The sequence below is a fragment of the Haplochromis burtoni genome, unplaced genomic scaffold, assembly GCF_018398535.1.
Source record: "Haplochromis burtoni strain Fernald_Lab_line unplaced genomic scaffold, NCSU_Asbu1 Contig_211, whole genome shotgun sequence".
In the NCBI taxonomy this organism is placed as follows: domain Eukaryota; kingdom Metazoa; phylum Chordata; class Actinopteri; order Cichliformes; family Cichlidae; genus Haplochromis; species Haplochromis burtoni.
The window spans coordinates 967,093-985,172 of NW_024582572.1; the positions used below are offsets into that span (position 1 = coordinate 967,093).

The 18,080-nt window shown below is 44.3% G+C and overlaps 1 protein-coding gene across 2 annotated transcripts in view; it reads right to left on the bottom strand.

Moving 5' to 3' along the window:
- LOC102309143 (YLP motif-containing protein 1) overlaps nt 1-16,712 on the bottom strand; it is a 139,712-nt gene extending 123,000 nt beyond the window's left edge. For both annotated transcript variants that reach the window (XR_006055084.1, XM_042226428.1), the window contains exons 1-2: nt 16,296-16,712; nt 3,964-6,003 (exon numbers count right to left, since the gene is read on the bottom strand). Coding sequence is in view for 1 of the 2 variants with exons in the window: in XM_042226428.1 (XP_042082362.1) it covers nt 3,964-4,688 (725 nt within the window). In the remaining variant the exon portion in view is untranslated. The remainder of the gene's footprint in view (nt 1-3,963; nt 6,004-16,295) is intronic.
- Nucleotides 16,713-18,080: the final 1,368 nt, after the last annotated feature.

Below are 18,080 nucleotides of genomic sequence, written 5' to 3' on the forward strand. Positions count from 1 at the left end.
CTGGGTGACGCCTCGTCTGGGGATCCTCAGCCCTTCCCATGAGGGTGGCACGGATGCCCCTCCGGTGGTCCTCTTTGGGCTCTCGCGCTCTGGGGCCTCTGGATGTCTGGGGCCTGGATCTCCTCCATGCCTGCTTCATGCCCTGGGGGACGGGGCTATGGCTCCCTACATCCTCTTGCAGACCATTACATGTGGAAACCATTTGAATACAAGCGCTGATCCACACAGGTGTGCACACGGGTGTTCACTGCTCGCAGACTTAAATTACACCTTTCTTGGCTGCTACTTCAAAGCACATTGTGCGCTGTCTGTCCTGCGTGCTGCACAACAACATTGAATATTTAGTATTTACTGCTGTTTACACTTAGCTAGATTAATGTGATGGTGTTGTGTTTAGTATGTTGCTTTGGTTGTTTTTTGCTCGTTTTCTATTCTTTTTCTCTCAACAGGTGATCCAGGAGATTTTTTTTCTCCCCCCCTTTCTCACTGTCCCTCTCCCCTTCTGTTTTTCTTTTCCTTCGTCTTTCTCTCTCTCCCAGTCTGTAACATCTGAAAATAAAATATAATAAATAATAAAAACAAAGGTCGATCAAGATGGCAATGCCATGATGATCCATTTGGCAAAGTAAATCCATTGGGTCTCTTTGTTGGTCTTCAGACAACAATTCTGACAGCTAAAGAACCAAATGGGACAGGAAAAAAGCTCCTCGGTGGCCCTTGAAAAAAAACTGCGTTGACCTGAGACGAACAATTGTTTGTCGGTGCATCTGCTAGCTCCTCCTACTCAATTTAGATAACAAGATCTGATCATAATGTAGGCAGAACGGAGGCAATTAGGACTCCCATTAAAACTAGGCTTTATATGCAGTAGTCCCATAATCACATGTCAGCATCCAGATCAGCCAGGTACAATTCTCAGGTTAATAGCAGAACGAGGTGGGTCAGAAAGCAAGAACAAAAGATCTTTAAATAAAGAAGGGAACAGGATGATACATCCACGTTTCATTTTATGTTTCTTTTCTTTCTCCTCTCTTCATCCATGTGAATCCTACAGATCTGACTCCTGTGACTCCTCCACACCCACACTGCAGAAACAACATCTCTCTCTCTGTTCATTACCATAACCGTCCTCCATCAGTCTTCCCTCGTGGATCAATGGGATGGAACAGCACTGATTACCGTTACGGCCTCCTCACAGTTCATCGCGTGAGCTCTGGCAACTGATATTACTTAATACTTAGCTTTACTTAATGCACAGAAAATAAAACATCACCATCAGCCGAGATTGTCTTTCCATTTATTTGAGAACGCACAAGCGTGCATACTGTACTCCAGGGGTAAACCAAGCAGTTACAAAGTGCATGCCTTTTTCTTCAGATATGGGCCCTGCCCAGATGTGAACAGATGTTTGGGGCCACCGCTTCATGCTGCACTAGAAGATGATGAGTTCACAGAATCCTCAGCAATCTTTAATAAAAACCATTCAAGGTTCTCTCAAACTCTGTGCAGCTGACTATTTTTGTACTGCCGAATAGGCATTAGGTTTTCCAATCTGCCTCATTAGCCCAACAAATGGGGTTTGCTGATGCTTCCTTTGCATAAAATACTAGAACAATTAGCTAATATGTCCCAGCAGAGGTACAGTTAAGCCTGGCTCCTGACTTTTGCTCAACACGATAACATTGGGCTCTCAGCTCTGCAGAAGAACCACATAAACCAGGCTTGAGAACAAAAAAACAACTGGTGATGCACTTGATCAATCAATGGTCCATTTCTCCAGTTGCCCAACTGTGATGTGCTGTGGTGAGGTTTATTTTTGTCTTAGTATGGCTGTGCAAACCAACTGATAAATAACTGATGCAACTTACACTTCGGACATTCTTGGATCTGTACGTTTCTGTCGACGTGCAGGTGTTTGATCTTGGAGCAAGGACACATTGTGGATAGATTTGTTGGCAGTACCGTAAATGAAAATTGACACCAGCATGTAGAAAATCTCTCTGACAGAAGTTGCTGCATGCAGTCGGGCTCTCATCAGTTGAAACATTTCAACTGCTTCATCATGTTGTGCAGTATTTACTGCTTCCTAGTGTGGCTCGTGTTTCTCCCCGCTTCAGCCCAAGGTGCTGCAGGATTAATCTGTGTGAGGGTGTTTTGCAGTTTGCTGCATCAGGCCCTAAATGAAATCGCTCAGAAACCAGTGTAGGCAGCTCTGCAACATGCTGTCATGCCTCTGTGCCATAATCTACCCCAGTGTAGTGTGGGATTTATTGGATCGCACTCAGTCAGTCGAAGAGGCAGCGAGCAGCAGATTGTGCTGTGCGATTTCATAACGAATCAGCCTTATCTCCGCTGCTGTCAGACTTCATCATTGTTCTGCACATGTTACATCATTTGCAAGCTTGAGGTCGGCTTTTTCTCACAATATCGGCTGCACCTGAACGTCCCATGACTCAGGGCTCAGAAGGATTTTTTTCTTCCCTGCACTTTGATTAATCACACGAACCCATATCTGAGAGTCTGACTCACCCTCTATCAACCTCTGTGTGCAATGGCTGCACGTACGAGAGCTTATAAGACAAAGCTATAGTACTATAAAATCTTTCTCCATGAGTCATCACTGCGTTTCCCCAGCCTCATATCTGCAGGTCTAACGGGAGCCTCGCTCCTGCAGCTGCTCTGTGCTTGCAGAGGGAAGAAGGCGATGCTCCATGTTCCTCTGAGCGAGGTGAAAACCATTCAACTGTTAGCCAGAGTGCTGTCCTTCAAATAGGTTTTCCACAGTTGCATAGCAACAGAGATCACCATGGCCAGCACTTCCAATGCTTCGGCGTTACCAGCTACGAAGGAAGTGCCCGATGGACGCACGGGACAGCCGCAAGCCCGCATCCTGTTGCCTACGGCACCGGAGACGAAAGTCACAGACGGCAGCGAGGAGCAGTCATTCAACACTTCCTGATATGATGCGCGCAAGACAGTGTTGCCAGGCAACAAAGCCGATCCAAGCCAACGAAAAACAACTTCAGGGTGACAAAATTAAAACAAAATATGAGCACAAATCAAAAGAGGAAGCTACCATGGTGATCAGTACAGTACACAGTGTTTTCTTTCTGGCCTCTCAGCAAACAACCGCTCCTATTCCAAAAGTATCGGTTGCATAATGGTTTCGAGTCGTCGCTCCACCAATTATCAGTGTTTGAGATTTGTAGCTGTTTAGTTCATCTGTCCCTGGAGTCCCACACGCTCCCGCTTGTCTGCAATTTATAAAATTTTCACTCTGCAGCTCTATTAGCTGATAAAAGGATGAATGTTTATCAGTCCGGTACACCCACCAATCACACTGTCTCACAAACCTCTCTGGTTTGGAGGAGGGAACGCTCGAGTGGCAAACTTCACCTCTCCGACTTGTTTGAGTCCTTTAAAGTAAACCCTGTTCAGCTTGCTCGCATATCTGCACCAGCGAGGAATCAAGCAAAACAGATGTTTCCTGGTCAGACTAAGCAAGAGCGCTTGCACAAAACCTGAGTGAGAGAAGCAGCAAAGTTAGTAGCGATCAAAGCCAAAGATTTACACGAGTTTTGGCAAAGCAGACAATGTAGTGACGGGCTTCAAGCCAAGGTTACGTTTGAAAATTTAGTGATAGGATGCCATATTATAAAAACATATGTGCAATACGTGTTCCCTAGTAGTTAAAAGATTTTTACTGCAAGATTTGAAAGCATTTATTACACAAAGAAAAGGCAAAAGGTGATCTGTACAGACACAAAGAGATGTGCTGGGGGAGGTGCACCCCCTCAGGATAACTGTGGCAATATGGCATCCCTTATTTTTCCCCATGAAATGAAAGGAATCTCAAGAACTACAAGGCACTTTTCACCATTTTACCGTCAGCTCTTTGCCTGGTTTGCCATCTTCTCGTGCTACCTTTGGCCCTGCTTGTAGTAAAAATACAGTGGAACTTACAATTTGTGGTGGTGGAGGGTGTGGGCGTGATGGTTGTTGGCAGCGTTGGCTCTATGCAGGCGCTCCAGCCTTTCCTTCTCTTTCTCCACAAAGTTGGTGTTGGTGCCAGTGCTGGTGGAGGGCATGCGAGTCAGCCGGCTGTGGGCTCGCGGCTGATCCCTGGGTGGAATCGGAGGTGGAGGAGGAGCAGCCGGGGCTGAAGAGGAAATCGGAGCTGGAATTTGGGTCAGTACAGAGTGAGGTGTTGGGGCGCAGGTTGGAGAGGGAACTGGAATTGGAGTCGGAGCAGTGCTGTTGGTGCTATTATAGGAGTGGGAGTGGTGGGTGGAGGAGTGGTGGTGCACCTGATGATGCTGGTGGTGGAGGGGGATGGAGCAGGGAGGCTGTGCCGGAGCCTGGTGCTGGCTGTTGTGGTGATGGTGATTCTTTGTGGAAATGGAAGCCGATGTGGTCTGAGCCAGCGGCGGTGGTGGCGGAGGAGGAGGGAGAGGAGGCTCGGGAGGAGGCGCAGGTGGGGGAGGAGCAACGGGCTGCCGGTCCAAACGGAGGTCCTTGTTCTCTTGGCTGAGCCGGTCCAGCTGGACCTCCAACTCCTCAATTCGGCGCCGCTGCGTTTCTAAAAGTTTCTGCTGGCTTTCGATGATGTTGTTGAGTTCAAGAAGATACTCCACGGCCCGGTTAGGGCTTTCTGGACTGCCCTGGCCTGGGCCCTGATTAGCATCCATGACTAATAAGTCTGAAAGGTAGCACTCAAGCTAATGGCTAAGGAACCTCAGGCTAAAAAAAACAAAACAAAAAAGAAAAACAGCTATGGAAATGCCCAGTGGACAACGGTCACTTTTAGCCTAAATGCTGTCACAGTTGTTTAGATTCAGGTAATACAATTCAAGGCAGCACTGAGTCTAAATGCTAAACTTCCGCACCAGATGAAATGCTGCCTGAGTCACAGCTACTGCTAGTGCAGAGCCAAAGGCTAACTCAAAGAGTGGTGACACAAATAAGCCACAGGGCCGAGGATACAACTCCCTCAAACTGGCTGAACACAAAGAAGAACTTGGACCGGATCTGAAGTTACGCAGAGCAGAGTCGCCTAACTCTACAGCCTAAAGCCTACTGTGTGAAAAATAAATCCTAAACCTTAAAACAAAAGTACCCTTCACCCTCCCCCCCACCAGAGGTAAGTGGGGGGGAGAGGACTTTTTCTTCTTCGAGTTCTGAATCAGAGATCAAGATGGACCTCGCCCTCGCGTGCTCCAAACACAGAGTTTTATTGAGCTGCCGACCATTCCCTGGTTCGGTCAGGTACTCCTGCCGGGGTTCAGACCCATGACAGTTAAAACCAGAACGAACGGGTTAGAGTGCGAGATTGCCTCGTCTCGCCAACAGTCAGAATGGTCCGTTAAACTTCCTGTTTTTCAATGAATCAGTTGAATCCGGACTCTGCACTCCATACAGCACATCAGAACATCAGTTTCCCAGAAGCAGGTGTGGAAAGCACAGCTGACGGGGGATTTGCTTGCCCCTCTCTATTAAAGATATTGCATGTTATCATTGCTGACTCCAGTCTATTGAGATCTTGTGAAACTAGTCATTTTTTCCACCAACGGTCCACTGGAGCCGTGAACTGTGAGTTGACTAAGCATCGGCTTCCCTGCAGAGTCTCATAATCCTGGGGTCAGAAGCCATGTGCTGATTTTCCAAATCTCACAGTCAGCAGATGGTTATGTTAGCTCAGTTCAGACACTCGCCATCATTAATATGACCTGGGACCGAAGTTGTAGAAATCAACGCAACTCAAAAAGTGTAACGTCAGTCGAAAATCATCTTCTAATGAGCATGGAAGAGCAGAGCTTCACCTCCTCCTGGTCCATGGACTCACCAGCAGGCCTCAGCCTGTCTTCCTGCAGTTGCTCTGTCACAGGAGGTGATAGGTAAAGGTCAAAGGTCATGTTAAATATTGGTGTTCTTCCCGAACGCTGCGAGACATTTCGGTTTCACCGTCATCACCATAATCCAGCTGGATGGCACTTCTGGATCCTTCTTCCCGTCATGCAGCCGTTACATGTAAAAGAAGAAGAGAAGGGAAAAGGCATATAAGAAGCAGAGTCAGCAGGAAACACCAGCATTGATGCTCACAGTCGTTTCTTGTCCTTCTTTCACAACCTGCTCTCTGGTCCGCCTTTCATCATTACCCCTCTTCTCTCTTGCCTCCTCCTTTCGCTGCTCTCTCCCTGATCTTTCTTTTCTCCATGCTTTTCCTCCATCTGTTGTCTTTTCAAATCTCCGGCCCTTCCTGCTCTCTGACAGAACAGTTGCAAAGAGTGTGAGGTCTCTCAGCCCATAAATACCAATGACATGCTCCGTCTCGGTCGTGAGAGACACGAAAAATGATCACACACACCATCGGCCTCTCCTCCTACACTATCGCTCATCTGTCTTTATCCACCTCGTTCCTTCCATTTCACTCAGCTTCAGATCTTCTGCTAACCTTCTACGTTGTTCTTTTTGTGCATCAGAGCAACACTGAAACACACAAACACAACATGCTCGAACGGCACAAGCTTCCACAGTTTGGTTATAAGCAACAAATTTCAGCAAGAAACAGCCAATCACTAAGCTTAAAAACTGAGAACAGCGTGTTGATAACAGTGGGAGGAAACAAAAGATAATGCTGCTGAGTAAACTGATATCACCATCTGCAGCGTATATCACTTCAGTCTTAATTTCAGGCTTTCAGGGGCCGCTTGAAGGCTTATACAACAATATAAGTTTACAACAATACACAGCAAAGTACTCATCTTTTATGTCTCACAGTGTGTCATAAAACCAAAAAAGGTATCATAGCAGCTTTAAATTAGTGAAAATCATTAATAAAAATTTGATAAAAGGAACTGGAAAGCTGTTTGTTAGACATGTGAATCTTGTTCGGTGAAGGTATCGTGTCCCTGCAGGGCTGTGGGAAAAATGACCAGCTCACTATATTTGTTTCTGATCCTGGGAAATTATTATTATTTATTGCGTGGGTAAAAAAAAAAAAATTAAAAAAAAAAAAATCACCTGACAGGACAAAAACTGCATTCCAATAACTCCAATTAAGAGCGATGGTGTCCAACATGCAGCTCCTGGCTATAGCTACCTGCGATGATGTCCACCTGTCAGTTAAGGTGGACACACCCTTAATGATGGAAACGGTTAGTTTCAAGGTAATTCAAAAAGGCGGGACATTAAAAAGGCCAGCGAGGTGCTGCTGCCTCACATTAAAAAGAAGTTCCATCTGTAGGTCTGCGAGTGAGGTGTCTTTGAGACTGTTGCTGTGACCACGGTCACTAACGAACTGGACTGTTTAGTGACACCAAACTGCTAAACACACTAATCAGCACAGAGAGGAAAACAAAATGTCTTCACAGAAAACTGAAATTATCTGAATGCATTTGTGGGTAATGGCACTTTAAACACTTCATACTAGATTGATCTTAGGGTCACTGCTGTGCTTTAGAAGACATTTCAGCCATAAGGACTGCACCATCACAGCCAACGTCCTTGTTTGCATGGCTGTTTTGTGAACGTGTTCCCTGATCTACTGGCATCATGGAGCGTCTTCCTCCAACCTTAAAAATGACCACTAACTGCATAATTCCCACCCAAACGCAGAGCTGATCCTAAACCTAACCCTAAGCCAAGGCTTTACCCTCACACAGCCTGAAGGCATGTGGGAACCAACAACGTCCACACTGACGGTCTAACAGTGAAACCGGTCCTCAGAAGAACAGCTCTACATGCTCACACACGAGCGCTCAGCCTTCTGGTCTCTATTGCAGCGCGGCCAAACAGTTTCAGTTTTTATATCCCTTCCCATTAAGCACATTCAATTATTCATGGCTCACTAACTGACCACCATCCCTCTCTCTCTCTGCACATCACTGCTTTATGTCTGCTCCACACAGAGCGTTTGTGTGTAACTGTTCACTCACACAGAATAGGTTTTAAGTTTGTTCCTGCCAGTTATCAGCTTTGTTATGAAGCCGAACTTTGAGGACAAAAACTGACAGTGTTTCTGTTGATGACAAAGGAACTAAAGAGGAGTGAGTTAATGATGAACAACTGAATCATTAAACATTTCTTTACAAAGAAGTTGATGGTGGAATTGCACTTTAACCCTTTCTTGGCTGTTTGAGCGTCTAAACTGTTGAAGCCTTTGGCACTGGCTAGACAAAGGCTGCATCAGAAGACTTTAAGCTTACTGAAAGATCAGATGGTTTTACTCGTTTAATTAGCTAACATAGGATAGCTGAAATGGCTAATTTCTTACTCTAACATATTAACAATCATCCTTAGTTAGCCCAGCGGATCCTCAAGCACATCCTTCTCTGATTGTCCATCAGAGGTTATAAGAGGAATAAATGCTTACAAACTAACAACAAAAAAGTAGAAGCAGTCCTCTTTTACACAGTGACTTCATTAACGGACCAATGATCAGATGTGCACAGCAGATCTGGTGTAAACAGTGTTGCATTTAGCAGATGAAGAACCAATCGTGTCCCTCGATGTAAACCAGCACAGGCCATCATTACTCACTTCAATCACAGTTTGCATCCATTTATTCCTCAGTCGCACTGGAACAATCTGTGGATGCAGTGATTGCGCTGAATGTCTTTGTATTTGGTGACTGACAAAGTAGTCATGGTAACCAATTGGTTGAGTACAGGTTAACCATCTAATTTTATTTTATTTATATGGCACCAAATCACAACAACAGCAACCCCGAGGTGCCTTTTATTGTAAAGACTAGGAGTGCAACGATATTCGTATCGATATTGAACCGTTCGATACAGTGCTTTAGGTTCGGGACGCATATGTATCGAACAATACAACATTTGTAATTTATTTTATCAACTTTTCTTCTGACGATGCTGTCTGTGTTGAACGCTCAGTGGATCTGTGTTCGACTACTCCGCCTAGGCTGCACTGTTGAGCGCAGATCCACTGAGCGCTCCACACAGACAGCATCGTCAGAAGAAAAGTTGATAAAATAAATTACAAATGTTTTATTGACAGAAGCTAAGCTCGTTGCAACATGGCAAATTGAACCTCCCCCACCCTCATTCAGATCTGGCGTTTGGAATTATTTTGGTTTTCATGTGACGTATGACCCTGAAGGTAAGCGAGTCATGGACTAAAGTAAAACAGTATGTTGGATGTGCCACGCAATGCTCAATTACATGGGTGGAAGCTAGTGTGTTAGCGCAGTTAGCTCGTTAACGTGTTGGCCGTCCAGCCCCATGCACGGGGCGATCGGCGGTAGCTCGTTAACGGAGATTTGCATTGTTGTGGCGTTAACGTCATTTCAGATTAACGCTGACAGCACTAGTGGGAACACAACGAATATGACTGCACATTTACACCGACACCATCCTAGTGCAAAGACAAGTGGAAGCAGACAAAAACAACAAGCAGCATGCTACAAACTTTACCCGAGTCATTTAGACAGCCGTTAGCACAGGATTCTCCTTATGGGGACCTGATATGTTTAATATGCTGCTGAGAATATAGCCCAGAAGAAGCGTATAGTATAGCTTTTATTTTGAAAGAGCCATTTCTCTGTAATAAACTCTTTTCCAAAGATGAGTGATTCCTCCATCAGATAGATTTATTATTTTATCCCTTTGTTGTTTCAGCAACATTAAATTTAAAAACTGTACTTTTGAGTTAAAATATATATTTATAATTTTAATAAATGACAAATTAAAAAGGCATGAACATTTTTTTGTATCGAAAAAACATTGAACCGTGACACCAAAGTATCGAACCGAACCGTGAATTTTGTGTATCATTGCACTCCTAGTAAAGACCTGAAAATAATACAGAAAACACCCGGGCCACCCGGCCTGTTGGTGAGGCCTGGGGGTCCATTTTAACAGGTGGGAAACAACCTCCAAACAATCAGACTGACTCACTCTCAGCCAATGAAAACAACTCGTCAACAGGGGACTTCATTCAACTGGTTACTCACTGGCTGTATTCTGGTAATATATTCTATATAAAAGAAAAGTTGCTCATGGAATTTTGCAGTTAAACTTTTCCTGCAGCAACTACGTTGTCTATGATGTTCTTGCTGTGAATATAATATATTATGGAGAATTCCTGTACATGCAGGTGAGTGCCTTTCCATGTATTTGCCAACTTGGCAACATTCCTTTGCTATCTCATTAGATCAGGGGTGGGCAACTCCAGGCCTCGAGGGCCAGTGTCCCTGCAGGTTTTAGATGTGTCCTTGAACCAACACAGCTGATTTAAATGGCTAAATTAGCTCCTCAACATGTCCTGCAGTTCTCCAGAGGCCTGGTAACGAACTAATTATGTGATTCAGGTGTGTTGACCCAAGGTGAGATCTAAAACCTGCAGGACACCGGCCCTCGAGGCCTGGAGTTGCCCACCCCTGGATTAGACTCTTATTGCTGTTTTTTGCCATCTTTATGCACCACAGTTACTTGAAGCAAATGGCTGTAAATTGTCACAGACTCTGTCTCTTTCTTCAGAGTAACCATTTCAAATTCAGTAACTTTAGCTGTGCGGCGATCTCCAGCCACTCTTCTTTTTGAGTACCACTATAACATTAACTAATTGCATCCCCACATTGTCTTTCTTGGCGCCGTTTGTATTGCATCCACAACTGCTGAACCCAAGTGGTCAAAACAATCACTTATTGCAGGCTTAAGTGAATTACAATGACTTTTTCAGATTTTATAAAACAAATCTGGGGATGCATTTTCTGCATGTGTCTTGTTCTTTGACTCAAACATCATACAGCAACTCAACCGTCACAGAAGCTTGAGAGATTTAGAGACTTCAAAAAACCAGCAGCACGTCTCCAAACACAACACGCGGTGGATAGCTTCTCTTCGTTCTTTGTTTATTATAACGTCTGTTTTCTCTGCACAGGAGCCAAGCTAAAACATAAGCAGCACAAACATTAAAGGAGACCACATTACCTTTCCACATATTTCTCACACTGCCCCAAGTGGTGCTACACAGTTAAAACATCTAAGCATGGGTTTGCAAACATCTGGTAGACACAACAAGAGAGGTAATCCATCCACGGGAAAGATGCTGCACTATAGACCTGGATACAGTTTGACCATATTAAAGCAGAAAGCTGCAGAGGTGGACTTTGGATATACTGGACAAAGGACGTTTCAGATAGAGCTGCCACAGAGCGGCAGGAGGAAAAAGAGGATCACAGAGAAGATTCATGGATGTCATGCAGAGAGTTGGTGTAACAGACGATGCTAGAGGATAGGATGAGTAGATGATCTGCTTTGGCAACCCCTAAAGGGAGAAGCTGAAAAAAGAAGGAGGAGGAAAAAACAAACAAACCTGGATACATAAGTCTGTGAAGGTTCTCAGTCATCCTGGTCATTGTAGTCTAAGGAGCTTGGAAAGAAAAGCGTCTGGACTTCTTTAAGTTTCTTGAAGATGTTTCACCTCTCAGTGTGTTGAAGAAGCTTCTCGGATGAGACACTTCTTTCCAAGCGCCTTAAAATACAAACTGTATCTGGGTATTGTGAGTCTGGTGTAAGAGAGTGCACCAAGGTTTGTGTTACTTTTACTGTTGCTGCACTTGTTGTGTTTTAAACTGTGTTTTTCTGCGAATAACAAGGCAGGCTACGTGTCGTATGGGTGGTGCAGGCCTACTCATAACCAGCAGGAGGAGGATACACAGTTAGCACTGATGGTGGCACAATTACCCTGATTGTAGCTCTCAGTGTTTCTGCAACGCAATTTAATGAAATTTATATAGCGCTGGTTTACAAGATGCTTCACAATGTAAGTCAAGAGCCGCGCACCATCACGACCTACGTGCTCGTTATAAATCTTTGCTGTAGGAGAATTTTTAACTATGGTTGACAAGAGTCTCAACAAGTGGAAACAACCTGTTTTATTCTTGAATGGTGAACTACATGAAAATACAGAAAAGTAATTCATTACATTTATTTTCTTAACAGCGTATCCATCACAGCGCTGCGGTGGGGCTGGGTGGTGTACACCTGCACAGGTTGCCAGCCTATCACAACACCTGGTATTTCCAGGCAGCCCCTCATCCAAGAACTAACCTGGCACTGCGTCATCAGATGAAATCAGGGTGTTATGGTATCAGCTGCTCTGAATTTTATTTTTCCTGCCTTCACCATGGAGATCACAGGATTGGTTCAATTTGTTGGGTTTTCAGAAAGAAATCTCAAAATGTTCAAGACTGACATAGACGACATGTTTCTAGAAGTGAGGCTTTGCCTAAATTAGGATCAGAAATAGACCTTTATTGTTATTGTACAGAATTATGGGAAGTGGATTCAGGCATTTTTTCAAATTTTAACTTTTAATGGTCTAATCTGGATCCATTCACGCCGGACATGGAGGAAATGCCTTGGTGGAGGTACGGTAGCCCAGCCTGATCTCGTTAAACTACAGTTTCTAAAATCGCTGATGAATTCTAAGTATTTCCATAAATCTTTGTTATTGTGCACTGGTTTCATGGGGAAATGCTTAAGAAATAGCAGAAAAACAGTCATTTACTGTGTGACATAATCCTATTTCTGAGTTCTAAATCTTACACTGAAATCAATCTTCACTCTTTGCTCTGCATGTGCACACAATTCATCGATGTGTGGGCGGCCTGAACCCTTTTTCCTCTATGATCTTTTACATAATTTCGATCTTATTTAACAGCAGCGGGACTATTTTAATTGGCCACTTTCAGTCATGTTATTTGCCACAAACACACAAGTTCTTACAACCCACACATTTCACATCCAACAGCCTCATTCCACTTGCACGCGCACACACACACGTGAAGCACATGCAAACATACACACGAACATGTGCAGCATATGCACAGTTAAAAAACAGGCTACACACACAATAATGGTCTGTGTGGCCTATATAGTCAACAGCTACATGCACATGACACACATATGAGAGCGCACACTCACTGACACACACACACACGATGCAGCACCCAGAAAAAACAAAACAAAAAGGAGTCTCACAGGTTTCAGCGGCTCCTGCAGAGGTGATGGAGGGATGAAGGTGGAGGAGGAGGGAGGATTATTGATCCAAGCTCATCCCTCTCTCCCCTCCTTCGCTGACGCTGCTGTCACCATCATCTCTCTCAGAAAAAAAAAAAAAAAAAAAAAAAGAAGTGCTGCTGATGCTCCGAGGTTTCGCTCTCTTCTTCTTCCTCTTCACCAGATTACGATCACTTCAATCCCTCCTTCTGTTCTCGCTCTCCGTCTTCACGTATTCCTCTGCTCGCCTCGCTGCTGCTGCAGGCCGGATCCTCTCCTCTTCTTGCTGCCGAGTCAATCTTTTTCTAATTATCATTCCTCTGCGTCTGACAGCCGAGGGATCCGCTGCTGATCTCCCCTCTGAACAGACGAAGCTTTGGTTAATGTCACCGATGAAGTATTAGTTTCTTCTAATCCTCTGCTATGTTGCTGTAGAAAGAGGAGGAGGAAGGAGGGGGAGGTGTTGTGTCCAGAAAGGCTGCTTGGATGGATGGATGGATGGATGGATGGATGGAGGAGGTAGAAACCGTAGAGAGGGAGAAAGGAGGGAGGAAGAGTATGTGTAGGTAGAAGAGAGGGAAAATGTGCACCATCAAACAGCGACACATGCAGAAAACACATCAGCTGCAAGCGCTGGTTTACCGCACGACCAGAATCATTGCACCGATATCACAGAGGGTGTTAGAGGCTGAATGCAGCTCTGTAGTTCCTGCATATTTTACTAATACTGTGACAGTGCTGTGGTCCAAGGACCAAGTGCAATAAAATCTATCCATCCTTGATAAGAATGCAAGGAATAAAAACTTAGCTGGTGGACCCAGGTGTGCTAAATTAACCTTTAGCATCTCATGCTCGACAGTTACATGTCAGAGTCAGGGCTTGTTCACATCTGTTCTTTTATAAGGAATTTTCACCTATTTGTTCCTTTTGACGGGATATTGTAGCCAAGAGCATGTTAAAGCCTTGATCTGATAGTTAGCATCTTTTAGTTTCTACAATAAGTCTAAAATTTAGCATGTGGCTAAAACACGAGCTAACCCTACATGGTTTACTTATGACCTGTTGTTGGTTAATGGTCTTGTTTTAGATTTATTATCTGGTGGTTATTTACTCACTGCAATAACAGGTCACTTTTAAAATGTCTGATATTTAACAACAGGTGTTTCTCTTGTCGACTGTGCATAAAATCACTTGTAGAAATGCCTTAAACCTGCATTCTGCCAGCAGGGGGCGACTCCTCTGCTGCACTGATCACACCCAGTGAACACTTTCCTGATGAGTTTATGGGCTACATCAGCAGTCCAACCTTTTTTGCACCACGGACCTGTTTATGTCCGACAATATTTTCACGGACCCGCCTTTAACGTGTCGCGGATAAATACAACAAAATAAAACCAGTATCTGTACCGAATAAAAGGAGATTTATTCATAACACACGGCAAAAGACCCAGGGAAACCAAATTAACAATATAAAAAACACAATAAAAACCCTGAAAACCATAAATTTCACACCCGAGCCTCAACTCTTGCGGCCTGTTACCAAACGACTCATGGACTGGTACCGGTCCGTGGCCCCGGGGTTGGAGACCGCTCTGCTAAATCACTAGTTTCAGGCTGCTAATGGTATTAGCGTGAGAAGGGCATATAAAGCAGCCCATTCTCATTGACAGCTCAGACTAAGTCTTCACAACAAAAATTCACTAACCATTGGGTAACGTCAACGTGTGTTCATCATTCATATACAGTCTATGTTTGTCTCTGGTATTATGTGTAGTGAAGGAACCATAAACACTGTGCTGGAGATATTAATCAGTAACTTTGGCTTTTAATCATTTTTTTTTATTGTTCCTTTTCCAGAGTGGAATGATTGTAGAGCGTACAACTGTCAAGCATGGTGGTGGTAGCATCAAGCTCCGGCTTTGCTGTCTGTGGTATTGGTGCATTAGACAAAGTGGACAGAATGATGAAATCACACAGTTAGGTGCTCCAACAGGACAATGATCCCAAACACACATCACAGCTGGATTTAAGTGTTCATTACCTCAGAATACAATTAATTTCAAACTTGTGAACCAAATTCATGCATTTTAAAGCCATTAAGGATGCATGCTGTACAACCATCTGATCGGTGAAAGGAACAGTTCAGCAAAACAGTCACGCCTATGATGACAGTATGTAAATGTGTATCCGCAACTCCAGTAAATACCAGCTAACAATAACATACAAAAACACTTTCTCTTATTGGCTTATCTAAGTGTTACCACTAATCTGGCAGCAAAGTCAATGAAAAACAGCCCACAGACACAAATCTGAGTTAACTGTAGGAACATGGAAACAAATGTGATGCGATTACTGTGTTTCCCACCTTCTGGAGCTGCAGCACATTTCTCACATTAGCCTCAAAACAGAACCTCATTCACAGTGCCTATGTCCATCCTTCATATACAGTCTGTGGTCTTTCCAGTCAGATTTGATCCTTCTTCATATTTGGTTCGTGTGTCCTTGTGGTCTTTCATCTCTCATTACAGTCGACTTTTTCTCATTTTGGTCAGCAGCAGCCTCTGACCCCTCAGGCCTGCACCACGTTTCGGTTTTCACTAATCCTACCTTACATCAATAAATGACAGAAGCAGCACATAAGAGTTATGACATTAAATAATAACCTGAGATAAGAAGATTAGAGGTTCTTTAGCTCGGTGGCTGCAGTTAAGCTGCACTGGCACAGTTTGCGACATCTATAAAATCATATGTAATTTGAATGAAAGGCCCACACTTAATAGCGCAGGGTCAGTTCACACGCATCACAGTGAGGATTTCACTGGACTCGTGTACAGGCTGATTCAGGCCTACAGGCTGCTGACATGATTCAGAGGATCGATACAGCGGATCGCAGATTCTGAGCGTCTCCGCGGAGATCAGGACAATGTTTTCGGTTATGGTCTCATTCTGCGCGCGCTGTTTTCACGCTATGTGACAGGAAAGCCAATTAACCGCCAGCGCTAATTAACGATGACAGCACGAGCGCTCAAACGTGACAGCAGAGCTGACAAAACTGTTTTTAATAAATCACCAAAATGAAAAGTTGACGCTCTCTGATGTCTGCGGTTATTCATACACGGCAGAAAATACGCGCGCGCGCGCACGGTCCATCACAGCCGTTACACACACACACACACACACACACACACACACACACACACACACACACACACACACACACACACAGTCGCCTTTACGCAAAGGTTCATGAAGGACTTGGGAATAACTCACCTCGTCCTCTGTCCTCTGCTGTGAAATGAGAATAATCCCCATCTCACACACACAGACACACACTCTCCGTCACCGCGATCCGCTGCTGGGAGCTGTGGCCGCAGACGGAGCAAAAGATCCTCCACATCCAACAGGATGCACCACTCTGTCCGTAAAAGCAGGCGGAAGCATTAAGATAAGGCGGAGGCGCGCGCGCGCCTGCAGTTCCTGTGATGGCTGCTTGAGGTTGACTCCAAACTGAGTCCGTCTCCACAGACTCGTGTAAAACTGTACCTGAGGTTTTTTTTAATGGCTCATACTGAATGCAGGGAATGCTTCAGCTTTGGCTGACCGGCTGCTTTGATTGTCCTCACATCCACTAACACAGGGGGTCCAACTCCAGGCCTCGAGGACGCTGTCCTGCAGGTTTTACATGTGTCCTTGATCCAACACAGCTGATTAAATTACTGAATGGCTGGGTTACCATGGTAATATAGCTGGTGTCGGTCAATCAATAGTTTTCACGTGATGTTAGACCTACAGGGACACGCACACTTGGAGGACAACACAATACTTTGGTCCTTTGCCAAACACAGACATCAAAGTCATTGAGTTTAACTCAATTGCAACATTTATTTAGAGCCGTCAGCAGGACGTAGGCTGTGGCACCAGCATGTCAGCCCTTCATGTTTTGAACTTCTGAGACCTTTTCTGTGTTTCATTCCAAACTTGGACAAAATCTCACAAAGCTGAACATTAAGAACCAGGAGGGGGTGAAAACGCACCAGAGTGAGACCTCCTGGCTTTGTGACACTCTCTGATGGCTCGATTAATCAGTCCTGCATGCACCTCTGCTGCTGCACCTGCTGCAGCCCCTTCCTGCTCAGCTTCCGGCCCCTCTACCTCCTATTGGTGTGCTCCATCACCCATGCTACCATTCGGTCTACATTGTTTTTTAATGCACAGAAAGCATTTTAGTGGTGCACTGTTGGTGTCACAAATAAATGCTAATATTTTAACATCTTAAGGTTTAATATCATATTGCATCACCATTTGTCTGTGAGGTAGAGTGCACAGCTACATCCTGCTGCCAAATACTAATAACCATCATAAATGACATCTGTGCAGCTACAGTAACGTATAATAGAAAACATCAAGATTAAGATTTGTATTCTTTTACAAAATGCCCCCAGATGTGTTTTTCCACCATAAGGTAGCTGTAACCAATAATCCAACTGAAACATCAATATGAAACTCTGTAGTCTGGATGGAAACAAGCAAACATTTGTTTTCTTCTGTAACAAGTTGTTACAACCGTTCACCTCACCATAATTTTGCTCTTCCATCCTCCATGTTTGGATCTTTTCATAACCCTCCTCCTCCTCTGTGTTCTGCTCTGCCTCCCTCCTACTCTCTCTGTAAAAGCTGATTGGAAAGAACATATTTCTCTATGGGAATCGATAGATTTGAGCACACGGACCAAACCGAGATCCAGCCTTACTGCATGTTTCCATGTTTCCAAGATTGTTTTCAAGGTCAGCGCAGAGAAAACAAGTTAAAAAAAAGAATCTGACTTCTGTAGAGCTGCAGCTTCTCCAACAGTAAATCTACAGTCTGTCCTCTGAGAACGCACACGTGTGGCATCATAGTGGTGTTTGAACAAAGACCTGCAGGAGTTCTACCAGCAAACGTTTCATATTTTACAAAAGATTTATAACAGTAGCATTTTGTGAATTATCACATTCTAGTGGGAAGAAAAACAGCACAAGATTGGTATCATTCTTGTATCTGCGTATTTAACTGAAG